The 27,898-nt window shown below is 44.0% G+C and overlaps 2 protein-coding genes across 5 annotated transcripts in view; one reads left to right on the top strand and one right to left on the bottom strand.

Annotated features, from left to right (window-relative positions):
* ARID1A (AT-rich interaction domain 1A) overlaps positions 1 to 26,691 on the bottom strand; it is a 65,493-nt gene extending 38,802 nt beyond the window's left edge. For all 4 annotated transcript variants that reach the window (XM_036914866.2, XM_036914868.2, XM_036914867.2 and 1 more), the window contains exons 1-2: positions 25,496 to 26,691; positions 670 to 882 (exon numbers count right to left, since the gene is read on the bottom strand). In XM_036914866.2, coding sequence (XP_036770761.2) covers positions 670 to 882; positions 25,496 to 26,623 — 1,341 coding nt within the window. In that variant the 5' untranslated portion in view covers positions 26,624 to 26,691. The remainder of the gene's footprint in view (positions 1 to 669; positions 883 to 25,495) is intronic.
* Positions 26,622 to 27,592, top strand: LOC118926889 (serine/arginine repetitive matrix protein 3). The gene is made up of 2 exons (XM_036914285.2): positions 26,622 to 26,975; positions 27,101 to 27,592. Exons 1-2 carry the CDS (start codon positions 26,622 to 26,624, stop codon positions 27,590 to 27,592), a joined length of 846 nt encoding a protein of 281 aa, XP_036770180.2.
* Positions 27,593 to 27,898: the final 306 nt, after the last annotated feature.

Raw genomic sequence — 27,898 nt, 5'->3', positions numbered from 1 at the left:
AGGGAGTACTTTGATTTAAAGTCTTAGAAGTAAAGTTAGGTTTTATATCATGTCCCTCAACATTTTCAGTATGAGTTTCACAAAAAAATAAATGGTAAAAAATGCTGTCAAAACAAAAAATGACAATAAAAAAAGATAATGATGCAGATGGCCAGACAAAAGGAGATAAGGGCAATCTTAACATTTGTAACGGCACTGTAGCATCTTTACCATTCAATTTTCCCTTTTTCTTCTACTCCTAAATGTCCATTTTGAAAGAGACAGCTATATGCAGAAGGCCTTGAGAAATGTAAAAGGGCCTCTTCCATCACCAGGGCATATGGTATGAGTGGTTTTTCTTGGTAGCAGTGGATAAGCGCTCAGCCACTGCCTTCCTTTCTTTCCTTTCTTCCCATCTCCTTCAGAGATCACCACTCAGTGGGTACAAGCAGGCCAGCCAGGTCAATAAAGAAGACATATATATAGCCTGTGGCCAGGGAGCTTTCTTTTGAGCACACATGGGATGATTTCCACACCGTTGCCTTTTAGTAACACACTGTAACTAGCTGAAACTGGTTGACCTATGCTCTTTTTAAGAGTTTTAGAAGCTAGAGACATATTCTCATACTATCACTTAAGACCAGATCCTGGACAGCAACAAGGGTTCAGGTAATTGGAGTCAACATCTACCTGCTGTGCATAAGAGAGGCCACCCATGGTACTCTGTGCTCGGCTTTGCATGGTCATTGGATACCGCTGCGGGGTCTGGGACCCATATGGCTGCCCTGGGTACCCATGTCCTTGCTGCGGTCCTGATGGAGGCCCCTGCTGTTGTGAGTATGGGTTAGTCCCGCCATATGGCTGAGGTCTCATCTTGCCCATCTGATCCATTGGACTGGATGGCTACAAAATAAAGAACATTTCATTAACCTGAATCTTTGATGGCCTCTAGCCAGTAAGAACACAAACCCAATCATTCAAGACCATATGCCACATAGGAAAACAGTTAACTATGGAAAAGTAGTGGTACAAACCCAGTAACAACTGGGAAAGTCATTTAACCTTCCTCATAACCTTGATTTTATCATAAGTAAAATGAAAATACCACCAGTTTGTTAAAGCAGCTTATAAGCTATATAGTACTTTGTTGGTATGGCACTACTTGAGATCCAAGTTCAGGTGTGGAGCAATGAATATATGCTCTATGGCACAGAAAATCAGAACAAAATCCTTTTGGTTGGAGGGGCATTACGATTAGCACACATAATGTAGCAGGGAGGGGACACCGGAAAGGCAGTATATACAGAGATGACAAGTAATGATTCTATAGCATCTTACTATGCTGATGGACAGTGACTGTAATGGGGTATGTGGGGGGAACTTGATAATAGGGGGAGTTTAGTAACTATAATGTTGTTTAAGTAACTGTTCATTAACGATACCAAAAAAAAAATCCTTTTGTTTGGGAGAGGACGGTGTTGGTATACTCTGCCATGATATACTGTTCAACACCACCAAAACTGATGATTCAATACTGTGGTTGGGAATACACAAGCGCCTTGATGTTCCTATTCTTTAGAGAGTGTAATATTTTTCTTTTACATCTGTAGCCCATTTGCACTAAGGCACAAGCACTTAAATTGATGCTTTCTTCCAAGTGGGTAGCATGACTAAGTTACAGTTGTTGAGGCAACTGTGACTCTGAATTTAGAGACTTGTGCATCTCAACTTAAAAGTCCATCTTCTTTAATATTCAAGAGTTTGAGGGTATAAGAAAGATATAACTTTTGTCTCTTTAAGGAACAAGAGATAGTTTTTTATATATAAAAACAAGAGGTACAGCATAGCACCAATAATGAAAGCTCAAAGTTCAAGTCACAGGTATCTGGCTACAAATTTTCTCAGCTCTCTGTGGGGCAACAAGTTCAATCAGCTCATTCACTTTTTGACGTAACTTTATCATATTAGAGCTACCCAGGACAACTCTGGCACTTTCCCTTGCCAGAGACACTTATCTATTGGTGGTGTGAAGGGGAGGGGAGAGTTTCTCTAAGCACCTTCAATAGAAAGAGCCAAGATGGAGAGCAGGCCTGGACCTGACATAAACCTGAAAACTGAATCTGAAATTGGGAGTGGGGAGTAGGTTACACTCTGGACCTAAATATCATTAACTCTCAAATTAAGTTCAGTGGTTCTCAAACTTTAGCATGTATCAAAATCACCTGGAGGGCTTGGCTTTTAAAACCAGACTGCTGGGATCCCCCCATCCCTGCTGAGTGTCTGATTATGTAGGTTCAGATGGGGCCCAGGATGTGCACTTATAAGTTCCCAGGTGATGCTGATGCTGGGTCCGGGAACCACATTTCCAGTACCACAAGGGTCCCTTCTAGTTGATTATTCTATAACTAATAAATTATTCTGTAATTTAAGGTGTGGAAAACTTTAATTAAAAAACTCCAAAATGGGGGAGAGAGGCATTCAAGCAATTGATTCTCTGTAATGTCTTTTCTTTTTGGCAGAGTACTACCTGTTTTATAATAGAGGAAGTAGAGCTGTCATGAGGACAGTGGGTAAGATAAAAAGCCACAGAGACAATTCTAAATATCAAGAGGGAAAAAGCAGAAGCAAAGTTCTCTCTTAGGCTACAGCTGAAATCTCAGCTAAAAAGGTAACAGTGATGATGAGAATACCCTCTAAGTTTCTAAACTACAGAGACTCATGGTAAAACCATGTCCTAAGTCACTACTACATATCAGTATTATTGAAGTGCTGTTTTCAACAATTATAACTAAACAATTTTTGCCTAAGTCCTGCTCCTGTAATCAGCTCCAATAGTGTTCCCAATAATAATTCTAGAGCTACATGGATTCTTTTGGAACAAATAATCCCTAAATAAGGAATTCAAATTTAGGAATTCTTATTTAACAACTACTGGATTAGTGAGTAATAAATGCATGTGGTCTTCCAGAGATACACCTGGCAATGGAACCAAAATATTACCAATCTCTCCTAAAGAGCTCAGGGGCTTCAATGGCAATATCATGCCACATACGACAACCAAATCCTCATCTCATCCCAAAATGAAGCTGCTGTCCATGTGGCTTCCAGGAAAGGAAACTACATTTGTGGAATAGAGATCAGCCCACTCTGGGTTTCTCTGTCAGTCCAGGTCTTCCCACAACACGTGAGGTGCAGTCATTACCATGGTTACTACAGAGCTTCTAAAGCATAGTTATTAACCAAGGCTACCGATTGGAATTTAATGAAAAGCTTCACAAATGCCTGGGCCTCTTCCTAGAGATACCAATTTAGTGGGTCTGGAAGGGCTCCCCGTTACCCCTTAAGATCCCTGGATGATTCTAATGTATACTACTAGCTGAGAACCAGTAATCTAGAGAAACACTGTACAATAACATTTTCTGTAATGTGTGACTATTAAGGACTTGAAATATGGCTAGTGTGACCAAGGAACGAAGCTGTTTTTATTTATTATATTTAATCATTTTTATTAAACACGTGGCTAGTAGCTATCATATTGGACTGCATAGTTCTAGAGTGATGCTCACAACTCATTTTCTTCTTTCCCTGCTCAACAATAGTTTCAAACTTCCTACCTCCTTGTACATTATCACACAGAAAGAGCAAAAGAGTTGTAAAATCAATAGACTTGGGTTCAGACCCTAACTCATCGCAATCTGACTTTGAACACATCAGTTCTTCAACTAAAATGCACATAACACACTTCACATGGTGTCTGGTATTAAATGCCAATAATGACAAATAGCACTTCCGCCCGGCTCTAAAGCCCTCCGATGTGCTCCAACTCTACATATTTTTCAGTCTCATGCCATAGTTCCCCACATACAGCGCATGCCCAGCTCTACACAATGGAACCCTGCCCTGCCCTGCTGTCCATAATGGTTTTCCCTAGCAGAAATCCTGTCCTTCAAAGGGAAGCCACTTCCCACTTCTTCAGCACACTGTAATATCCTACTGTAAATTTAGTCCATGTCATAAAGTTTAGCACTTAGTGTTTTACCTTCAAAGACCCCCCACCAAAGTCCTCAAGTGCAGAACTAGGGTTCAGTAACTTCAGTGTGCCAGAAATGCAAGAAATGGGAAGGGGTTACTATGGGGAGAAAGCCCACATCAAACCGTGTAGCCATAGGGCCAGGGGCACACCCTAAAACCCATACCAGGTTATGACTTTGAGAGCAGAAAAACACATGGCTTGAACTGAGAAAGAAGTGGGGAGGGTAGAACAAACAGCCAAGGGAGGACAAGCACACTTTTGAGGAGCCATCCCATACCAGAGAAGTCTTTAAACTGTACAGACATCCCCAAACACACTGCTTAAAAACAAAAGGCTAAAGGGTAGTTACCTCTTCCTCTCTCACATCAGGGGGCCTGCACTCCCAACTGAGGACAGCTACTTACACGGGGGCTAGTTAATTAAGGGTTCAAGTCTCCTTCCATCAACTTCAGGAAATCTTTGCCAACGAAAAATAAATGCAAAAGTTAAAGAAATTCTTACTCTAAAAATAAAGACATTTCCCTTTCCTGAACATCCGATTTCTGACCCTCTCCCTTCACCAAAGGATTATAATCAACAGAATATGCAGTTTAGCAAACTAAAATATATTCAGTTCGAACAATCAGATTCCTCTGGTCTCATGACAAAGTTAAAACATCTGTTCATATCAGAAAGGGAGGTGGGCAGGGACCTAACTCACATATCTGACATTTAAAACCATATGAAAGATTTTTGATTTGCAGTTATAGATGAATTGCCACCTTCCAATCTCTTGTAACAGAGAAGGGGTCTTTAATCTCCACTCATCAGTTTTACTGGAAAGTAGCAACTTCAGACCAGAAAAATCCTTACTACATACAAGATAAAAAAGTCAGTATCAGCAGTCTGCAGGCACCACGGAAGAAGCATGGGATGGAAAACACCAAACCCTGGCTGCAAAGAGCCAGAGATTCCACTCTGGGAAGGAGGGAGAGGAAATCCTTTCAATGGGAAACCACAGGAGTAGATTACTGTGATTACACTTCAAAAGCAAAAGCTCTGCCACAAAGACACATAATTGAGAGAAAAATACTGCCCCCTTGATCAGGGAAGCCAAGCCCCCTGCTATAATTCTCTCCTGCATTCATAAAAACTAAAAATAAAAAGGGGAAAAGAGCCATAAGAAATCCCCCATGTCCATCCACCACTTATCTCCTTCCAGATCACTGGCCGTGTTACAAACTGCCTGCCAAATGAAATGCTTCAAAAGATGCAGTTTAGGGGCATCAAAGGCAAGGATGCCTACCAGACTGGTCCCTCTGAATATATTCAGAATAAACAGCTTGCAAACTAACCACCTGCACAGAGTCCCCCAGCTCTAAGCAAAAGGAATTACAAGCCCCTCCAGACGAGAGGGCTAATGGAATCCCTTAAAACTTCCTACTGCACCAAGGAAAGCCATAACAACACTCAGGAGTTGCTGTTATAACATACTAGACTTCAAATTCTCCAACTTCTGATCATGACTGACTGAGCAGAGAGAAGGAGGGCCCAAGACTCAAAGTTCCAAGCAGAAAGATACTGTTCACCAAAATGCACCACACCATGTGGCAGTGGCACCAGGGAAGAGAAACTTAGTAATTTTCTTCAACTAATAGTCCAACTGAGGAAAGCTCCAGGCTTCAACGCCAATCCAAAGATGAAGAAAGGGAGTGACCAAGCAGCAACTCGAAGGCAGATTTGGTACTCAAGGACTGGCGGGCATGCAAGAGGGATGAATGGGCCAGGCCTGTGGAAAAGGTGTCCGAGGAAGCAGAAGTCTTGACTGCTTGTTCTGTCACCCGAAATGCCAACTAGTTGGGGCCAGTATAAACCTAGAGCCATAACCTTGGATCTTGGACATTTAAATATTATTTCTCACTCCTTGTGCTTTCAATTTATTCCTGGCCAGATCTGCTGTATGACTTTTAATAATAACAATTTTTTAAAAAGCATCTCTGGCTCTTTAACCGAAAGAACCCCTAATTGATTCCCACAGTAATTAACCTGCATTTTACCTCAGAGAGCGGTAGTTAAGGAAGTCGGCACTGCTATTTATAACTCATCTCAAATTGAGGGCAGACTGCCTAAAATCTAACACATCCCAGCTGTACTCCTGTTTGAACTGGGGCCAAGGGAATTTTTTAAAGCAATCTTGGCACCGAATGAATGACACCAACAGTACGAGAGCGAGCGGTTGTGTTGTGGTGACGTAGCACTGGAGGTGGAATGGGAGGGGGCCAGTGTACTGTGATCCCTCTCGTGCACGCCTGCTGCTCGCTGAGTCCCAGTACAGTAAGCTGGGAACCGCCCACTGAGAGCCAAACACAGGAAAAGGCTTTTCCTGTGGAACGCCTTGAAGTGAGAAACACATGGCTAATCTGCATAAACGCGAAGCCACACCGCCCCTGCCAGGAAGGTTAGTGCTCGTAATCTCTGGCCATGAAGCTGGCTGCCTGGGAGGACTTGGACTGGCGCCTGATAACCCAGAAAGAGCCGAGAGAACAGATGGGTAAGGACCCCGGCAGAAAACAGCCCCAGGTCACGTGACTCGCCACATGGCCCCGCCAGCACAAACTATTGTCTGGCTGCGGAGCTCCCATACAAAGGCACCCAGCCTCAGCTTCCTGTGATTACAGGGACAGGCGGCAGCTGTTGATCCAGTTCCCGGACAGGACCCTCCCCTGTTGAGGAGCATTCCAGGCATGGACAAATATAAAAGTTAAGGCCTCTCCCAACCAACGTGCTTTCAGCTTCCTGCCAGCTCCACGTGGCTCCACACTCAGATCTTAGGGGAGAGAGAGAGTAGACTCTCATCAAAAGAACCACCCTCTGTACTCTGGTATACATGAGTTGACCAGCATAAATCATTCTTGGGCCCCCTCCCCAGCCACACAGACATCTGTATCCAATGCCCTTCATCCTGTCTTTTCTTATTCAAGTACTTCATGGCTTTGCAGACTGATCAAGGACCCTTACCCCGACTGAGGAGAAATTGTCCAGAATCCTGTTTGTTTAGTCCTATCCCCAGACCCTGCCTTTTAAAACAGGAGACTCCCTTTTCTCATGTTTCCCTACTGTTTATAAGACCTAGGACAGTAAGAGATTACTAATTCCCTAACTGGCCTCACCAGAGACATCATTAAAGATTTCCTGAAGCTAAATTGATGACAGGAAAATAAAAATCTTTCATCAAATATACCAACACCTAATCTAGGAAATCAAACCTACTCAGCCTACAATTCTTATCATTCATAACCTGAGAATCACACCCCAGTTTTCTACTTTACAAGAGATGGAAAATGATTCTTTCATCCTGGTTCTAGTTTATTCAAGTTCTAAACAAACTGGCCATTTGCCTATGGTGAGTGAGAAATCACCAACAACTAGTTTGTGATTACCGCTTCAAGGAGACAGGGTATTTTTTTTTAATCCTTTCAAAGTTCCATAACTGTCTAAGTGAATATAAATAAAAAATCCAAAATCAACGAAAAGTTCTATGTACCCCATTCCATTTACAGAAACCATTCAAGAAGACCAGTGCAAGTTTCCCTTTGCAGACAAATTAAGAGTCCATTTCAAAGACATTAAATGAAGCACCACCTGACCAAACCCCTAGGAGAGGCTTCAGCCAGACATCAGACATGAGGTCTCCCAACCCACACTCTGTCTCTAAAGTGACAGAGAACAAGACCAGAGGCCTGGCTCTGAGATATTTAGGCTACTCTGTTCCATCCTTCCACACCAAAAGATCAGAGAAAAATCACTAAGGGTAGAAAAAAAGAGACCAAAGAGGAAAGAGTCATTGAATCATCTAGTAAAACTCAGATTATGAGAGCCAACTGTAATAACCACCTCACAGCTGTCCACCCAAAAGGGGCATGCCAGAAAAACCACAACCAGGTGGCTGGTATTTTCTTTATTTCTCTTTTGGCTCTATAAAGAGCTTTTCAAATAACAGCACCAAACTAATTAACTCGCCAACAAAGGATAAAAGTCCTCCTCATCCAGAGCACTTTCATTTGCCACCTTCACAGAGAAAATGCTCTCAAAAATGATGAGTATCACTTTTTTGGAAGACCAAAATTAGCTAACCAGTTTCTCCCAATTTCCAATGAATTACAAAATCCTCCAAGGAAATCATACAACTTCTTGAGAAAGAATTCCTCTTTAGGTACTGCTTAAAACCCAGTGTTAAAAAAACAGAAAGGCCCCAAGAAGACAATTAAATAGGAACTGAAATGCTATTTAATAAAATTAAATATCACCTTCTTTACAACTTTCAAATCTCAAGGGCAAGGCAGCAGTACAACCAGGTAAAGGGTGCTAGACTGAGAGAACACCTGGGTCCTGATCTTAGTTCTCTGACCAGCTCCCCAGGGGGCCAGTGAGGCACTAACCAGGTTGTACCTTAACCTCCTCAGCCTCCTCAAGGCAGGATAGAATCCTGCCCTCCAGATTCTCAATCAGCAACTCTAGGAAGGGGTCAGGAATCTCTTCAGGCGATTCTCATGTCCAGTCTGGGAGTATTTGGGCTATATGGCCTCCCTCCAAAGCTCCTCCCATCGACAGCAGAGTGACTCTAGAAGTCAGATGCATGTTCAGTTTTCTTAGCCAAACAAAGAGGTCAGTGCCTCACCAATAGAGAAAACCCAGGAGTGCACCTCAGATTCCCAAATAAGCAGGATTCTCAGTCAAAGCCACACATCTCCAAAGTCTTATACCCACTCCCTGACTGTCTTGTTCATCTGAGCACATATCACTAATATACTATATGCTTTACTTATTTGTCTTGTTCACTATCTAGATCCTAGAGTATAAGCTCCAGGAAGGTAGAAATTTGTGTGTAAAACAAATTTTCCTACCTTAAAAGTAGGAAAGGACAGAGGGCTGTGGAAGAGAAAGCAAAATTCTAAAGGCATTGCAATTCCTAACCTCATGCATGCTGAGAGGAAATGCTTTGGCTCTATAAGGCCAGTCCTAGGCAATGGTTAAGCCCACTGCCTCCTCGATGCCTTCAACTTCTCTGTCCCTCAGTTTCCACATCAACAGAATAGAGATGGTAGTAGTGGCACCCTCAGGGTTGAATGAAATGAATTAAAACACTAAAACAAAACAGTTCCTCAAACCAGCTGGACATCCGCTGGCCTCAGAACCTTTGTACTCACTCATCTCTCCACCCAGAATACTTTACTTTCTTCTCCCAGGTACTAGTATGGTTCATTCTTTCACATTAAATATCACTTCAATCTGGCTTTCCCTTCCATTTGGTGAATCAATCTAAAACTTGAATTGTGCACACTTCTTATTCCTGATCCCTGATTAACTTTTCTCCTGAGCATGTATCACTAATATAATATAGCTTAGTTTTTTACCTTGTTTAATGTCTATATCCTAGACTAGAATATATAAGCTCCAGGAGGAGGTGGATGTGTGTGTGTCTGTGTTGACTGCTATATCCTCCAGCACCCAAAATGTTAATTATCATCCTACGCAAGTCCCAAACTTCTAGCAATAAGGATTAGAAACCAGAACAGTTCAAGTCTGGTCCCATACACTTGAGACCAGAAGAAACCAGCTAGAGGTTAACTAACAATCAAATAAACTAAGGTTATACTTAAAAGAAAAAAAAAGCATAGGCTTTGACACCACTCTGAGCAAAATCACTTCATCCCTTGGCACCAAAACCATCTGTAAAATGGGGATCAAAAAAACTATCTAACAAGATATGAGTTCAAATGGTACAAATGTGAAATGCTTGTTATAGTACCAATTCATAAACCACACACACAACAGACATTATTTCCCTCTTTCCATCCTCAATAGGAGAAAAAGCAGAATGGAGTTAAAAGCAGTTTCAAAACACCTACTTAAAAAACAAGAACACACAAGTCAGATACCAAAAGGGTCCAATTCTCAAGCTCCACCTACTTTTAGTCTGTTCTCCCAAAGCAATTTGTTCAATAGCTCCCTCCTAGAACCAACAGTAAAGCCCAGTAGTTTTTAACTAGGGCAATACTAACCCCTGAGAAGTGTTTGGAAATTAATGTATGAAAGCAGCTCTTTTGGTTATCACAGCAACTCTGGGGTGCTACTGAGGAACAGGATGCCAAATGTCCTGTAATTCACCTCCACACGAAGAGCCTTGCTGAGAAACATGGACTCTAGCCCCTTACAAATCCAATCTTAGTTGGAGAATTTCCTGTTAACACTTGACCCTGGCAGTGAAGGGAAAGGGAATCAGAACTGCCCAGCACCCATCCCAAGAGCTCAACAGTACAAAGCTACAGACTAGCAAAGGTAATCAAATCATAAATTAAAATTTAGTTTAAAAAGTAGTTGAAACATCATTTCCTTAAGGTGGTACTTCTCTTCCAGTCATTTATTACAATTGTCCTTATATAGTTATTTGTGATTATTTACTTACATCCTTCTCCACTAGAAATACGCCATGGAGGCAGGAATTACGAATCCTATGTTCAAAACAGTGCCTGATACATTGTAGTTCAATATATATTTGTTGCATTACTGTAAGCCACTGACATATGGTAGGTAGGTACTTACAGGTTAAAAAAAAAAGAAAGTTTTTCTATAAGAACTCATACACCAACAAGTTCCCAACTATTGTATGCTTTAAATTAGACATTTCAGTCCCATTCAGGACCAAGCAATTAAGTGAGCTAAACAAAAGTTCTTACTCTGAAAATTCTTGAGAAATGGGGAGAATGACCAAAGTCTAGGAAATCTTGATAGCATGCAAAGAAGATATGTTGGTATACTGCACCCCAGAACATGCTCAATAATTAAAAACTAAGTAAAGTTCATACCTTGCTACCTACATGAGGTTGTATGGGTTCACACCAGAAAAAGGTACTTTCTCCCATAAACCATCCTTTGGTGCTACTACTAGGAAAAGGACCTTAGTGTAGATGGACCACAAGGCCAACCAAATGGGGCCGTTTTTTAGACATTTTCTATCCTCCTTATTTGTCATTTATCATTAAGTGATATGGTATGCTCAAGGAATACATGGGAGAGGCACAGTCATGTAACCTTGCAATCAGGCTTTACCCAGGAGGGCGCATACCAACTTGTCTTCAATAATTACAAAACTTCAAAATCACACCTAGTTCTTATGACCCAGTTTCTAAAACTCCCTCCTCCTCCATACTAAACTGCTTTGCAGGTAACTGCTCAAGAACCAATAAAAAAGACAATGGCAAAAACTGCTCCTAGCCACAAAACATCAAGGCTTCATCTGCTTTCTCTTTAAAAAGTTTTCATTTCACCCATTCCTTTTATCTGTAACTCTAAACTTGGACTGGTCTTGCATGGGTTATATAAAAAGATCCTAAATTTCTCTAAAGTGCAACAGTTTTATGTCCTGCCAAAATTTTTCCTTCTTTACTAAGAAAAGGTACGTGTGATATATCACTGAGCTGTAGGAACTTGATTCACATGCAATTGGGGATTCTGTATGTCATCATGCTTTGACTGACTGTTATTAATCAAGTCCTACATTTTGATAAGGACACTGAAAAGCAGCAGCAATGCCACTGTGTTTATTTTATTAATTCCTAGGGCTGCCTTGGACCACTTTCCAAAGATGCCAGTCTTTCACCTGGTCCCCCCAGGTTCTCTCTGAACTATGAAAGGCACAATTTAAGAAGTTAAAGAATGGTCAGCCTTATTAAGAGTATAGGTGTCTCCAATCCTCAGGCTCTTTTTTTAAGCTGAGCATCCCTGAATGAAAAGCTATAAAGTCCTGTAAATTCTCCAGGTTTGTTTTTTTTTTAACTCCATAAGTATATATACTGGCACCAACCTCCTCTAGCCATTGTCCACACAAATGTATACAGGAGACCCTGGCTTCATTATTTATACCAGAAATACATGGGTCTAGGCCAAAGTTACCAGAAGTCTTTTCTGAACCTTGTCTCTCCTCTTTATTTGCTATCTTTGACCAGTATAATCAAATTGGGATGCATAGTTATAAGCTATGCAAATCTAGCTAAAATTTACCCCTACTCCCACCCCCTACCCCACAATCTGTTTTGGCTCATACTCTCTTTTGATTGTCTTATTCAAGGCACACAGAATTTCCCTTTGGTGAATGTGTCTGGGTGGGTGAACCCAGCTATCTCAATCTCATTTTATTTCAACCCAAAATACCATAAGGAGACCACATATTGGTCACTTGAGGTTTTATGTAGGGGTTTTAAAGAAGCTGCACTGGGAAAGCAGAGGATTCAAATCACAGACTAGAAAGAAAAACAAGAATGTTACAAATCTGTCCTGGACCATCAGAACCCAAAAAACAGATTAAGGAGGACTAAGAAACCGTCTCCAGACCAAAGACAATAAAGTGAGAAAAGAAGAGGAAGAGATCATTTAGGAAACTTCTGTTTATTAGTTATTAGACAAAGGTACTTCCTGCCTCTACTTAGTCAAGCCATTTTAACACAGGTAAGCAGATACCAGTCATCTTTACTGAAATGATGCTGATCTGAAAGTGTTATCCAGCCCTTTTAAAGACATTTTGCCAGCTTTGGTGTGATAAAGTTACTGAGGTCTTTGCATTCTACTAACAGAGTAAAGACACCAGGAGTGAACAAGGAAAAAAATAAGAACAGTGAAATAAAACTAAAAGGCAGGATGATTAGACTTTAAAACGCATGCACACACAAAGAACCTGAGACACCATACATACTAGAGTATTCATCTGAATACAAATATCAAATCACAGACCAAACTGTCAGCAACTGCCTCCTGAAAGCCTCTGCCTTCATCACAGCCAGGTCACAATGATCACAGCTTCACTTTTCAGGCAAGAGGGAAAGAGGGCGGATACAAGGAAACTTGTTTTTGATGGAAAGGCTATAGAAACCAAATCAGGTTTTCAGAAAGTCCAGATGAACCAGAATGCTGGTTCTTTACTTGGTCTCTGCATTGTTAATGTTTATTAGCTAGCGATTTCTGTAACTTCCTGTGCCAAGCACAATCATTATTATTATGTCATACAACTGGGAACAGGTCTTGGCTCAAATGTCCACTCTTCAGAGAGACCTCATCTACTTTATAGAGATGGGGTGACTTGTCAGGAGTCTACTGACAGGGCTTATTTGTTAAGACTTCACAACAAGGACCACAAGGAAAGGAATCCTAGCAAAACTCAGGCTGACCACTGGGGAATGGGGAGTGAGAGAGGGAGTGTGGTTAGGGATGGCTTACTGAGAGATCATCAGATCACCAAAGGCCCTCTTCTCAGATCATTTGGCCATGATGAGCAGAAGGAACATCATGGCATTTCATTAATGCTGCAACACTGGCTGCTGTAGCATTTTCAAGAATCACTTTCTTAGGCAATTTACTCAACTGGTCATACTTAAAGACCACCATCCTAAAATGATCTTCTTCAACATCATCAACCAACAAAGACCACATATTCAGGTTATCCTCATCCTGTGTCACCAAAGAGCTAGGAGAAAGAAAAATGGAAGACAGGGAGCCCCCAAGTCTTTTAAAAGTACATGTTTTGCCACTAGAATTTATCTGTATTTGCACAGCAGAAGATCCACCTCACAAGTATTTTCTTTTCTTCTCCCCCCACCCCAAGCACTATCAACCTTTTCTCTATCCAATAATGTTTTCACATCATGGGAACAGGAAGACACATCGGAAATATTAACCTGTGGTGTGATTTGGAAGAAGATCCTCAGGTAATCTGGATATACTCTAGACCAGTTGAACAGAAAAGCATAAATCCAGTAGTTCTCAAACTTGGGCATGCATCACAATGGACTGGAGGGCTTGTTTAAACACACCACCAGAACTGGCACAAGAACAGACCCATAGACCAATGGAACAGACTAGAGAGCCCTGATATAAACCCAACCATATATGGTCAATTAATATATGATAAAGGAGCCATGGACATACAATGGGGAAATGACAGCCTCTTCAACAGCTGGTGTTGGCAAAACTGGACAGGTACATGAAGAGAATGAAACTGGATTATTGTTTAACCCCATACACAAAAGTAAACTTGAAATGGATTAAAGACTTGAATGTAAGTCATGAAGCCATAAAACTCTTAGAAGACAACATAGGCAAACATCTCCTGAATATAAGCATGAGCAACTTCTTCCTGAACCCATCTCCTCGAGAAAGGGAAACAAAAGCAAAACTGAACTCATGGGACTACATCAAACTAAAAAGTTTTTGTACGGCAAAGGACATCATCAACAAAACAAAAAGGCATCCTACAGTATGGGAGAATATATTTGTAAACGACATATCCGACAACGGTTAACATCCAAAATACATAAAGCACTTACACACCTCAACACCCAAAAAGCAAATAACCCAATTAACAAATGGGCAGAGGATATGAAGAGACGGTTCTCCAAAGAAATTCAGATGGCCAACAGACACATGAAAAGATGCTCTCACTAACATCAGGGAAATGCAAATTAAAACCACAATGAGATATCACCTCACACCAGTAAGGATGGCCAGCATCAAAAAGACTAAGAACAACAAATGTTGGCGAGGATGCAGAGAAAGGGGAACCCTCCTACACGGCTGGTGGGAACGTAAGCTAGTTCAACCATTGTGGAAAGCAATATGGAGGTTCCTCAAAAAACTCAAAAAAGAAATACCATTTGACCCCGGAATCCCACTCCTTGGAATACACCCAAAGAATACAACTTCTCAGATTCAAAAAGACATATGCACCCCTATGTTCATCACAGCACTTTTTACAATAGCCAAGATATGGAAGCAACCTAAGTGTCCATCAGTAGATGAATGGATAAAGAAGATGTGGTGCATATATATATAATGGAATACTATTCAGCCATAAGAAAGAAACAAATCCTACCATTTGCAACCACATGGATGGAGCTGGAGGACATTAAGCTCAGTGAAATAAGCCAGGCAGAGAAAGACAAATGCCAGATGATTTCCCTCATTTGTGGAGTATAACAATGAGGCAAAACTGAAGGAACAAAATGGCAGCAGACTCAAGAGACTCCAAGAATGAACTAGTGGTTACCAAAGGGGAGGGGTGTGGGAGGGTGGGTGGGGAGGGAGGGAGAAGGGGACTGAGAGGTATTATGTTTAGTACACATGGTGTGGGGGATCACGGGAAGAACAGTGTATCACAGAGAAGGGACATAGTGGATCTCTGGCAACTTGCTGCACTGATGGACAGTGACTGCACTGGGGTATGTGTGGGGACTTGATAATATGGGTAAATGTAGTAACCACATTGTTTTTTCATGTGAAACCTTCATAAGAGTGTATATCGATCATAAGTTAATAAAAAATTAAAAAAAAAATAAGACACACCACCAGAGTGCTGGATTCAACAGGTCCAGAAGAGTATTTGCATTTCTAAACAGGGCACAGATAATGCTGATGCTGATGGTTAGGAACCACTGAGAACCATTGCACTAATCTCTCTCAAACTAGAACAAGTACTTAATGGAATCTGTTGGGTGTTTTTTTTTAAGCATTAATATAACCCACCTGTAGCTAAGAACTATGGGATACCTTTTAGTTCAGTGAAGACTAACACTGTCTTTAATCACTCAATTTTACCCTCCTCTCAAGCAGGGGCCCCTACCAACCAGGAATTGTGTTCTAATTTTGTTTGATAATATTACTTTCACATATCTTACTTAATATTTACTACAACCTGCAAAAGTAGATATATTTCCTCATTGTACAGTTGAGGACACAGTTCAGAGAAATTAAGTGACTTGCCTAAAGTCACACAACTTGAAACGATCTTCTCCTAAAGCCTCAGTTTTAGAACTGACTATGCTATGAAACTTTGCATGAGGCACTTAACCTTTACGTGTTCACCTTCTCCAAGTGGAAAATTAAGACAGTAATCCTTGCCTCTCTAGTGAGTGCTCCAAGTTCTAGAAAGTAAAATCACTGTAAATATTTTCATAATGCAAGTCACTCTCAGATCAAAGTGAAGGGATTCTATCTTTGAGCCTGAATCCCACTCCTACTGCCACTCTCAAACATCCTACTGAAGAGAAAGGACCTAAGGACCAAATGCTGGCAATTCTCACCATGGGAATCATATGGCCATTCATCAGAAGCCTAAATAAAATTATAAATGGAAGGGATGGAGGGGACAGAAATCTAGGCATAATGTCAAGTTGTAAGTAAGGGCTTTTCAGTCTTTGACCCCATTTGAAAGTTCCAGGCTATTCCATGTCCCAGTAAGCCCTTGTGCTTGAATAATTTATTCTGAAGAAACAAATTTAGTATTTTATAGTGTTATATAGCTCTAGAGAATCAGCCATCCTTGATTCAAATCTGAACTCTACCTTTTACTAGCTTTTTGCCCTAGGGCAAACTTCTTTTTTCCTTTCCTCATCTATAAATGGAAGGAATAACAACACAACACACCCCTCACGGTTTTGAAGATTAAATAAGGATATTCATATAGAGACCCAATCATAGTGCTTGGCACATAGCAAGTGCTCAAATGCATGGTGGTTATCATTAACATTTATTCCAGCATGCTGTCATTTGGATATTGACATCTCAGTGAGGTCCTCAGCCTATCTCTGGCCACAGACAAAGTTGTGGATAAATTATCTGTAGAATTGCTCCCCAAATCCTTTATAATATAGTTATCTTTGGCAGCCCAGACTTCTAAACAGGTAAAAAGAAGTATGGGGAGGAAAAGCAGGTTATCCAAATCTGAATCAAGTGTTTCATACTCCTAAATTAATGCTGGACCAACCCATGAACTACACCAACTTAGGACCAGAACGAAATGCTGTCCAAATGGCAAGAGAAAATGCCATCTGTATTCGCCAGAGAAGACACAGTAATAACAAAGAGCAACTAATACTCAGCCTTTCTGCTCAGGTGACTTGTTCTCTAAGGACAACATAAAGCCATAATGAAGTCTACCCAAGAGAGGGAAAATCACTGGGCAAGAAGAACCCAAAGACATATCTGTTCCCTCTGAATGGAAGCACCCAGCACAAAGTAGCCTTCAATCCCCTACCACGTGGTGGAACTCACACTCTTCTTAAAGTCAAAGTACACCAGGCACAAGTCAGTTGAGAGTAAACAGCTGGACCCAGATGCACTCTTGCCCAGCAAGCAAATTGTGACCTTAAGGAAAACCAGAGACCAAATAAAACTACCAAGCACACAGCAAATAGGTTTTTAAATAACTGGTATCACACCAACCCATAAGCTTCCCTGCTGCCATCATGCTGGTGCTAGATCTTGAAGGAGGAGTTCTTTTTAACAGAGATGTCTATAAACAAGTAAGCTGAAAGCTAACAAGTTTAAGAAGGAAGAGCATACAAAAATCTTGGCTGCTGGTGATGAGCCACAGAAAATCATAAATGTGCTGGTGCCAAGAGAGAAGAAAGTCTAATATCTAACACTGCAGACTTGGGAACCCAGAAGCAAGGAAGCCAGAAGGAAGCCCAAGTGCAAGAGAGAGAGGAAAGAAAAAAAAAAAAAAAGCACACAACACATTTCCTCTTTATATGGGTGGCAATGCAAACAGCACTCTGGGCCTACAGAGCACACAGTCCCAGTGCCCAAAGCCCCTTACTATTGCATATGAACATCAACTTCCTGGATGGAGACAAAAATCTGTCCTGGATTACTGGGTGATTTCTGATATGTACCATAACCAACACTAAGTCAAGATTTTAGGGATCAGATTTCCTACTCTGCAGCATGTTGAAATGCATTCTTGGCATTAGACTTCTTCCCACTGCAGTACAACCTTAGAAAATGCAGACGCCACTGAGAAATAAACACTCAACCTGTCCCAAGACCATCTTCTAGTATGCACAAGTGACTAACAAATACAAATAAACGTTCACTCGCATTCAATAAAAACTGATTCCATCCAATTAAATAGAGGGAGCAACAATTGCAGGGAAGAATGCTCAAGGTGGTTAAGTCAACATTCACTCTAACTTGGATTCCTCTAAAATCTGGATTGACTAAGGAGTTCATCTCAAGCCCCCCATACACCTGCTGTCCATGGCAGATGAACTGTCGTGCCACATCTGAGTTAATGGAAACTCACTTTTGCAAAATGCCAGAATGGTAAGGCAAAATAAGTTGGAAGAGATCATTCTAAGCTAGCATCTATATTCAAGACTCCATACTTCTATACTGGAACAGCATAACCCATAGTTCTCTTCCAGGTGGAAGCAATATATTATAGTAGTCTGGCACTGGACACTCCATGCATGCATCTTCAGCTGTTAAAGCATCCACTTAGAGTCCATAAGAAGTGCCAGAAATTATGTAAGTCCAATTGCACACAGACCATCAGATAACAAGAAACCTCAACCACTACATTTCAGAGGCTCCCATAAGGAATAAACATGTGTTTGAAGCATTTATTTATGAGCTTCTTGGCCACAACTAACCTAATCAAAAACAGTATCAAAGGCCATTTCCGTGAACAGATGGGCCAACTGTTCATATGTGCAGGCTTAACCCACCATCAAGCCTCAGTATAAGGTCTGATCCAAGCAACTCAGCTTGAGCACAGCTCCTAACTCTTCAATAGCAGCAGCCTAAGAGTCCCAATGGGCACTTCACGGATCTTGTTTTGTTTAAGAAAGGTCAATTAACTTTGGCAAAAAAAGAAAACACCCAGACTCTCCAACCAACACTGAACCACTGTCATTGCAGAGTTGTCCAGGGCACACAACTCTGAAGGTGAAATGACCTTTCAAACCCAAAATTACTATAAAAGAACCCCTGAACTGGCCAAGAACTTGGCAGATTGTACTGAAGGCCGCACATAACCACAGGAACCACTAAGACCCTGGAACCACTCTCTTTCATGGAATTTTATGGTTACTGTCCAAATTCTCAAAGTCACTGGAATGAAACAACTAGTCTGGAATGGATGTGTAATTTGGATTCTATAAAGCCCATAGAACTCAGAACAGTGTTATGAGAAAGCAAATTAGTATTTTAACTTTTCCCTTCTTGAACCTAAATTTAGCTTTACAAATCTCTGCCCCTGAAAAGCTGTCCCAGGTTATCCCTGCCCATCTCTGATGCTCCGTATTCTTGGGTTCATTCACTTGGACTCTCATATACTTAGTATAGTCTACATCCATTTATAAAACCTTGCTTTGCAAGTTTTCCAGATGTATGCACAGAAGCATGTTTTCCCAAGAAAGATATATTTCTCTGAAGCTGATACTGACTCTACCTTTTAAGTCCCTTGCTAATACCTCATCAGTATGTTCACAGAGGACTACTTCCACCCCCATTTAAATCTCCAGATCTCTCTGAGCTAGAAATCATGATCTCAGCAACAAGTCTGAAGTTCTAATGCCCTCACCACCACCATACTGGAAAAGGCATGGGCAACCAATGTCAGTTTTTTGTATTTTGCTTTAAAACAAGCTGATAGTCTTTGGTAACTTAGTTGAACCTAAAAATAATGATCAGGGCCATAATTACATGCATATTCCCTAGTACTATATTCAGTCTTTTAAGAAGGCACTACCAAGACTGTGGTCTAAAAAGCACTTCTTGTGAAGAAAACTGGTATCAGAACCAGTGGATTTAGTTTAAAAAGGGATTTTGTGAAGGTAAATCTGGTCATCCCAAAAAGCTAACAAAGCAGAGTTCCACAGGCAGACAGCTACAATACTTCTTCCTGCATAAAAAGGGTGTTTCACTGAAGGAACTCAGAGATATTTTTAATCCTAAAATGGCAATCAAAAACAAACACTGGATCTACCCACATAACCCTTTAGGCAGGATTTTGTGAGTCCCCAAACATTTGGACTTTGAACTGACCCAAGAAACTAGGGATATTAATTTACATGTACAGATGATGCACAAAAGGAGTCCAGTAGAAAGTATACAAATAAACACAGCCACTGGAGTGAGCTTACAATCCTGAGACACACTTCAGAACAGGCTAAAGATGATGCTGAAGTTCAGTATCTTTTTTCTACTTTTTGGTATTCCAAAAATGCAAACCCAACCCTAGAAACATCTCACTAAACAACAAACCCTTTCTGAAAGAACAAGTCTTTAAAAACTCAAAGTCTCATAAAAGAAGCTTTTGGAGCACACTTACCTCACTACTGAAACTTAGGGCCTTCTTTCCAAACTTCTGGGGTTTTTTTTCACTCTGAAAATGCTATCATTTTGAACAGGGCTCCACACGTCCTGAACTTAGCATGAAGCCAGGGCCATGGAGGCTTCTGTTCCAAGGCAGCATCTTTTTACTTCAGATCTCTTAGATCATCTCTCATCTCCGTGCTCTCTATCCCACAGCACTACACTCTCTCCTATCCCCAAGTCTTTTTCTCCAATGTTATTTTATTCTACCACATGAGAAGAGACTAGCATTATCTTTGCTTGAAAACTGTTTATTAATTTGCCTGTCAAACATTCTATAGAGCCGTTTACATCTTACTACAGAAACCTCCTGGGTACATATTGACAGCTCAGCAAGTATTTACACAAAGCTCTGAAACATTTGGTTCCTTCAGAGAGAAGAAGCCGCTGTGTCAAGCCGAGAGTTATCAAATACCTTTCCCTCTACATTTTCCCCTCCTTTATAAAGGGAAGCTTCCTTCTAGCACATCTCTAATATGCCTAAATTACACTTCTGAACTAAGCCAGAGGGAGGAAGAATGGAAATTAAGATGTACTAGAGAAGAGAAAGAACAGTATTTTCAGGACCACTTGCAAACCATACTATGTAGTTTATAAAACAAGGGTTATGAGAAAAAGCAACACCTATGAAATTGACCCTGAGATGCTTAGCTTTTCCTGTTCCAGTCTCAGAAGCTTTTGCTCCTAGCTCAGCAAAACTTACAGGGCAAGTTTAGGCACTCAGATTACAACCAATTAACTGCCCAAACCAGACCTAGACCTGCCCAAACACCAGAAGAGTCTAGAGAGATTAATGCTACCTCTTCCCACTTTCCTATCCCCAAAAATGAAGCAGAGTGTTAATGTTGAACTTATGAATATCCACTCCTCACTCCACCCAACCTACCCCCAAAATTCCCTGTTGGAGATTTTGAAGCAATTATTTTTCAAGTCTTGCCTTAATGAAGTCTGCCTAATTTTTCTATTACTGTTTAGTGTTTTAAAACCACCAACCAAGTGGAATGACTAATGACCAACAGATTTGCAGTTTCAGGGCAAAACAGTCTGATAGAGCTTTTTCTGTAAAGAGCTATGTACCACCATGGCACCCAACTGTTCAGAGCCTGTGCCTTTAAATCCTCAGGCGAAAACAGCTCCAAGTTCCTCGAGCCCAAGGGAAGAAAGATGGTCTCAAGACCCCTACCGATAAAAGTACAAGAAGATACTGCACTTGTAACAAGCCAGGTATGGAGGCAGACAGATGTGTAACAGAGAGAGGAAGGTCATGCAGTTCACCAACTTCACTTTACTGGTGAAAAGAAAATGAAACAGAGAAGGCAAATGACTTGCCCAAAGTCACACAGCTCAATCCCGAGCTACACGTAGAGCCAAAGTCTCCTCTTCCTCAAGTCCTGAGCTCTTTACCCCTCACCACTATGCCACACACAAGTCGATGTGCATCCGTTATGATAATGACCAATCTACACAAGGAAAAACCCAGAGACAAAGGCATGGGCATCAGGACTCCATTTCAGAGACTAAGGTATCCCAGCTCATTGGCAGGGAATAACTATTCAGTGACAATTTTAAACATCACATTTTAGCCATATTTGCATGCTTCAGTTGCTTCTAGAATTTTGAGATATGAAGACAATCAATACAACCTTCAGTGGGGTAGGGATGGGAAAGACCCCTGACCATTAACCTTGTTAGCCTATTTCCACATTTAAAAAAAAGTTCACTAACTCTTGTGAAAGGCCTACTTTAGACATCACATTGTATGGGAGTCAACTCAACATATGAATGTTTAATGTAATCCAAGACATCTCGTTACAGCAGGTACCACTTGTCATGGTTACTCTGTCACACACAACTAAAGAAACCTAAACATGTCTTTGGAGGGCCCAACACAAAGAAGTTAACCTTGGTCCTGGATGCTTTCTCTCTTCTTTCACCGTCCCAACTCCCATCACCCCTAGTTCCCTTATGCACAGTAGAGAAACATGAAGCCCTCACAACTAAGTGCTGTCTCAGTGTGGTTTTCCTGGTCCCTCCTACTTGAGAGAGGTCCAAGAGTTCTGTATTTCAGCCAGCCCAGAATTTCTGCCAGTAGGCATTCCCACAATAAGTCCAGGATTCCTGTATTTGTTTCCCAGGAGTCAGAAATATCATTTGATATTTCCATAGCAGAAAATAACAGCCAAACTTCTACAATCAAATCCACCTTGATCCTGGACTACATATTCTATTTCATTTCTTACTTTGGTGAGCTAGTACTACTCTCAAGGTACTATAGCTAAAATCATCCCAAGTTAAAAGGCTCAGTAGAGGTTCAAGTGCATATGTGACTGAAAAGTATTTCATTAGTAGCAAGATTCACTACTTTGGGATAGAACACTACTTTGTCCCTTTCCACAAGTAGTTTTGTCTGCTGGGATCTTCCCAGCTCCTGTGAAAAAGACATAGCCACAATACACACACCTATCTTTATTTCATAAAGAGAATCAGATGAGAACATTACCACCTTAGCTGTGCCAATCAAGTCTGCAAAATACTCTTAATCCAAGCTGAGTTAGGAAGGGGATGGAGCAAAACCCTCTTATTTTTAAGAATGTTATTCCAGCATCATGGTCTGACAAGAGGTTTACCCTTAAGTAGCAAGAAGGAATTCAGAACAAAATCTATCCACCTACAACCCCCATCCAGACTATAGACCTAAATCAGCCCATAGAACTTATAGTTGCACTGTCCCTTCCACAAGTAAATGTTCACCAACCCATTCTCTGAGTCTCTGAGGAGCAAGCAATTGAACTGAAATTGAACAGGCATCTATGTTGCCTGAAGTGCTAGTTCTGGTGATGTTAGAAGGGAATCAGAAAACTCACCCAAAGGCAGCACAGACAAGCTTCCAAACGGACTGTATCTATTTTCCTACCACTTTGCACAAGCACACATAATGCCTAGCACATAAAAAGTGCTCAAATATTTGCTTAATGACTGAAAAACACAAATCACTATATGGCAAAAGTTGGTTTAATAAAAAAATTAGAGTTTGCCTGAATGCCCTCAAACCAGCAGAATTCAAATTAATTTTTTATTTTAATGAGCCTTGACTTAACCCAAATTATTTCTTCTAATAGATTAAGAAAGGCAAATTTCTCAGTCCCCCCCCAAAAAAGGGAAGAAATGAGGGAAAAGAGGTATAGACTTCAGAATGACTCAGAGACAAGACGTTCTATTTTTTTAAGACAAAACTTATCCTAACACTAGAAATCCGATTTAAAATTCCCATATTTATTGCCCAAATGTAAAACATCATGGAAGACATGGAGTCAAGGCATAGAGCTCTAAACCTGCCATCTAACACAACTATTTTCAAAACTCCAAGTTCAATGGAAAAGTAAAAAAGCAGCTCTAGGATGAGGAGGGAATACAGCTGATTAGGCAACACAAAGTGAATAAAATGTTTTTGCATAAAGGTACAACTGGGAAGTGAGGACATGAAGGGATTCTTTCTCCTATGAAAAGATACACAATTCCATAGAATACCCAATATTCAGAGCCAAAGCACTGAAGACAGAACATGAAGAGGGAAAAGCAAAAAAAATAAAATAAAAGGATGTATAAAAATGTGCCTCAAAGTTGTAATTTCTAAGCAAATCTTAAGTATCATTGAAGGTTGTATCTTATTATCTTGGAAGATAAAAAAAAAAAAAAGGAACATAATGCAAAGAAAAAACTGGTCAGCCATTATTTCAAAGCTCTAAAATGACTGGTGACAAAACAGAAAACTAGCCTTTTTGATATTCCAGGTACCAGTGATAAATTTCACCAAACCAAGCCTCAGGAGAAAGTCCCTCTCTCAAGACCATGAAAGATGTCAGCTTACGTTTAGGTTGCGCTGCTCTCCCAAAGCTCAATTAACAAAAGAGTTAACAAGATAAAACATGTAAACAAAGAATGAGGCCAGCCTCCCTTAAAACAGAACATTTAAACCTAATATGAAATTCTCAGAAAGCTTTCAGTTCTTAAAAAGTTTTCTCTTACCCCCTCCCTTAAAGACCCCACATTTGCCACTCAATAAAAAGCCCAGTAAACTAATTTCAATTCTGCAAAGTGAACAGGGTGAAAATTACTCAAGACAAATGCATCTTCAGAACCATCAAAGAAGTCATTTATACCATCAGGAAAGTCACAAAACCAAAACAAACAGCAAACCCATTGTAGAGAAAAACTCAGCTACTGTTCTAACAACACAGAATCTATTTCAGGCTGCATAAAACATAACAAGCAAAATAAATCCAAGGTAGGAGCAAAATGCCACTGCCTCCTCTTTTGTTTCGCGCACAATGTAACAAGGGCAGCCTGTCTGGGGCTTTGCTCCTGTTGATACAGTATTGCTTCTTAAACCTCCCTCCTCAAGGTCACAGCCAATTTCAGCTCTGGAATAAAATATAGATAGTGGCAGCGATGGTTTGGGTTATCACTGGCAGAAAAGCAGAGTGTAAAAGTTTATGAGCTCATCAGGATTGTTGTACCATTACATCAGAGGCAATTATAAATGGCCAAGAGCAGGAGATGGGGAGCCAATCAGATCACAGATAGGATGTCAACCTAAGACCAACTGTCTCCTGGCTTTGACAGAAGGATTTTACCTCCATAATTCAAATCCCAAACCAAAGCAATCTGCACTTACTACTCCAATCACTCAGCTGTTTACCAGCACTTCCAGGGAGAAGCCCAGGCCACTGGGCCGACGGGGACTAAGGCAGGAGATGGCCCGGGCTGCTCTGGGTGAACCACAGCCGGCCTCTATCCGCCACCAAGCAGGCCCCTGCCCTCCCTCGAGGTCCCCCCGAGCCCGAGGGGCCCCTCCTGCAAAGCACAGATGGGGGAGGCCTAGAGGAAGACAGAGGGGGCAGAGAGGAGCGGCAGGTGAGCAAATAACTGTTCGCTCAACTCCTTAGCTCCTAGTACTGCCTACACCCCTAACCTGAGCCCCCAGAACCCCCTCACCCCAGACCAGGCCCTTCCCCACACACTCTGCCCCGCAGCCCCTTGGAGACCCCCACTGCTCGAAGGGACCAAGGGCAAGGGAGAAGGGGAGCAGACACCTCAGGGAAAGCCCCACACAAAGGCTGAAGGAGGAGAGAAGGCAGACAGGCAGCCATTTTAAGAGAGAAGAACCAGACAATGGCAGCTCCCCAGCAGTGGGGGCCCCGGACTGGGGGTAGCCCACGGCTGTGGCTGGCTCCCCGCAGCCTTCACCCACTCCCAGGACCCCGCTCGTCCCAGACCCCTCCCCACTCAGCTGTGTACCTGCGGGGTCCGGGCGAGCGGCTGACCCCCGCCGCCGCTGCTCCCGGGGCTCATGGGCGCGTGGTGGCTCCTTTGTTGGGCCCCTCCCGAGGCGGCTGCTGCCGCCGCCGCCGCAGCAGCAGCAGCCCCCCAGCACTGCGAGGCCATGTCCGCCGGGCCCTTGCTGGCGCCCCCGTCCTGGGGCCCGCCGCCGTAGTCGCCCCCAGGGTAGCCCTGGTAGCCCCGGGCCGAGCTGGGCGACGTGAGCAGTTGGTTGAGGGTGGGGGTGGCGGTGGGCTGGGGGGTTCCCCCGCCGGCAGCTGAGGGGCCGCCTCCCCCCATGGCCCCGAAGCGCTGTTGAGCGAAGGACGAAGACGACGAGGAGGCGGAGGCGCTGGAGGAGGGAGGCGGCTTCGAGCCGGCAGCCGCCGCGCTGGAGCCGGGAGTGCCACCTCTCGGGGAGCTCAGCGCGTAGGCTTGGGGAGGCGGGGGGTAGGCGCTGCGGTTGGGGTAGTAGGAGTTGTACTGGTGGTTGGGGAAGCCGTGGTCGTGCGAGTTCTGCTGGGGCCCCGCGTAGGGCTCCAGGCCCCCGCCGCCGCCGCCGCTCTGCAGCGCTGCCAGGCCAGGGCTTTGTTGTCCGCCATGTTGTTGGTGGAAGACGGCGGCCGCCGCGGCGGCGACGGCAGACGGGCTCCGGCCGTAGGGTTGCCCGAAGCCGTAGGCTGGGGGCGGCAAGGCGGCCGCGGCTGAGTGAGGAGGCGCCCCCACCCCATCGCTGCTGCCGCCACCGCCGCCGCCGGGCGGCTCCGTGAGGTTATTGTTCAGGGCGGGCCTAGGGCCCGCGTTCCCGTTCGAGTTCTTCAGGTCCGGTTCCGCGCCGGGCCCGCCGCCGCCGGCTCCGCCGCCGCCGCCGCCGCCACCCCCATTGCTCTCGGCCCCGTCCTGCAGCTCCTTTCCCAGCGGCTGCGGCGGCCCCACGGCGGGACCCTCGCTTTCCTGCCCGGCGGCTGCCTTCATTTCCCCGCGCTCGGCCGCTGCCTCGCCCCCCGCCTCCTCCCGTTGCTGCTGCTCCGCTTTCTTCAGCTCCGAGGGCGGCGGCGGCGGGTTGCCCAGGCTGCTGGCGGCGGCGGGGGCGACCTGCGCGGCCATGATCCCCGCTGTCTCGTCCACGGAGAGACCCGGCCCTGTCTTCGTCTTCTCCCCCCCTCCCACCCCGCCCCGGGGCCGAGTCCCCCGGGCTGCCCTCCCCACCCGCCCGGGCGGGCCTCGCGGGGCTCCGCTCCTGCGCTGCGCTCGCTCGCTCGCTCCTCTCCCCCCCGCCCCGCCGGCTCAGGCTCCGGGCTGGCGGCGGCGGAGGAGGAGGAGGCGGCGGCGGCCGAGGCGCCGGCGGCTCAGCTGCTCCCGGCTCTGTAGGCTCGGGACCCGGCTCTCCCGGCTCATTCCCCCCAAGCCCTTGCCTGGGAATGAGGGGGGCGGTGGAGGCTCCGCTCCCCAGGGCCTGGCCCCGCTGTGACTCTCCGCTTTCTGCTGCCGGAGAAAGGAGGAGGGAGGGAGGCGAGGGGGAGGGGCGGGGAGGAGGGAGGGAGCGAGCGGGGGGAGGGGGGACCCGGGACGGGCTGGCTGGAGGGCGCGCGGCAGCAGCCCGGGCGCCGGGAGGCAGAGTCGGAACGCGGCCCGGGCCGGGTGCTCTGCCTCCCCTTCCCGGCCGCGGCGCGGGCTGAGGCTGCTGCGCGGCAGCGGGCAAGCGGGAGGGCGGCCGGATTGAGCGGCAAGAGCGCCCCACTCTCCTCCGAGTCCCCCTCACTCCGACACGAGGCTCAGCACTGCCATTTTACCCAGCGCCGTCGCGGCTGCCTAGCAAACCCGGAACGGAGCGCGGAGCGGGCCCAGACCGTGGAACGGACTCGCTCCCTTCCCCTCACAAAGAAGGAGGGGAGAGAACGAGCCGCGGCGGCAGCGGCGGCAGGCCCTCAGCCGCTTTCGCTGGGCAGCGCCGCCGCCGAAGGCTTCGGGGAAAACCCGGCCCGGAGCTCGCGCCTCTGCGGAGCCTGCGCCGCCTCCCTCCTGGCGTTCCTATCGGTCTCCTCCAGGCCGCACCGAGGGGAGCGGGAAGCGTGAACTTTACTTGCGGCTGCAAAATTGGCCTGAGCCCGAGACCGCGGGCGCCTCGGCCCAGGCCTGACCCCCTGGCAGCGGGCCTGGTCTCTTGGCTGCTACTTAGCACCTCTAGAGCACTTTCCTTCTTCAAAGCCTTTTACAAACCAGCTCTAAAGACCCAGCCCAGTGAGTGAGCAGGGCCTTACATTTTATCCCCTTTGTAAACCGAATGGAATGACAGATCATTGTTCAGACTTACCGGTTTTCCCATTCCTCTGCCCTCTTTCGCAGGTCCTTTTGGAGACGTGAGGTCCCTTATCCCCATTT

This window comes from Manis pentadactyla, chromosome 4, assembly GCF_030020395.1.
Source record: "Manis pentadactyla isolate mManPen7 chromosome 4, mManPen7.hap1, whole genome shotgun sequence".
Taxonomy (NCBI): Eukaryota; Metazoa; Chordata; class Mammalia; order Pholidota; family Manidae; genus Manis; species Manis pentadactyla.
The sequence above is the reverse complement of the archived record's forward strand: the minus strand, read 5'-3'. Positions and strand labels throughout refer to the sequence as shown.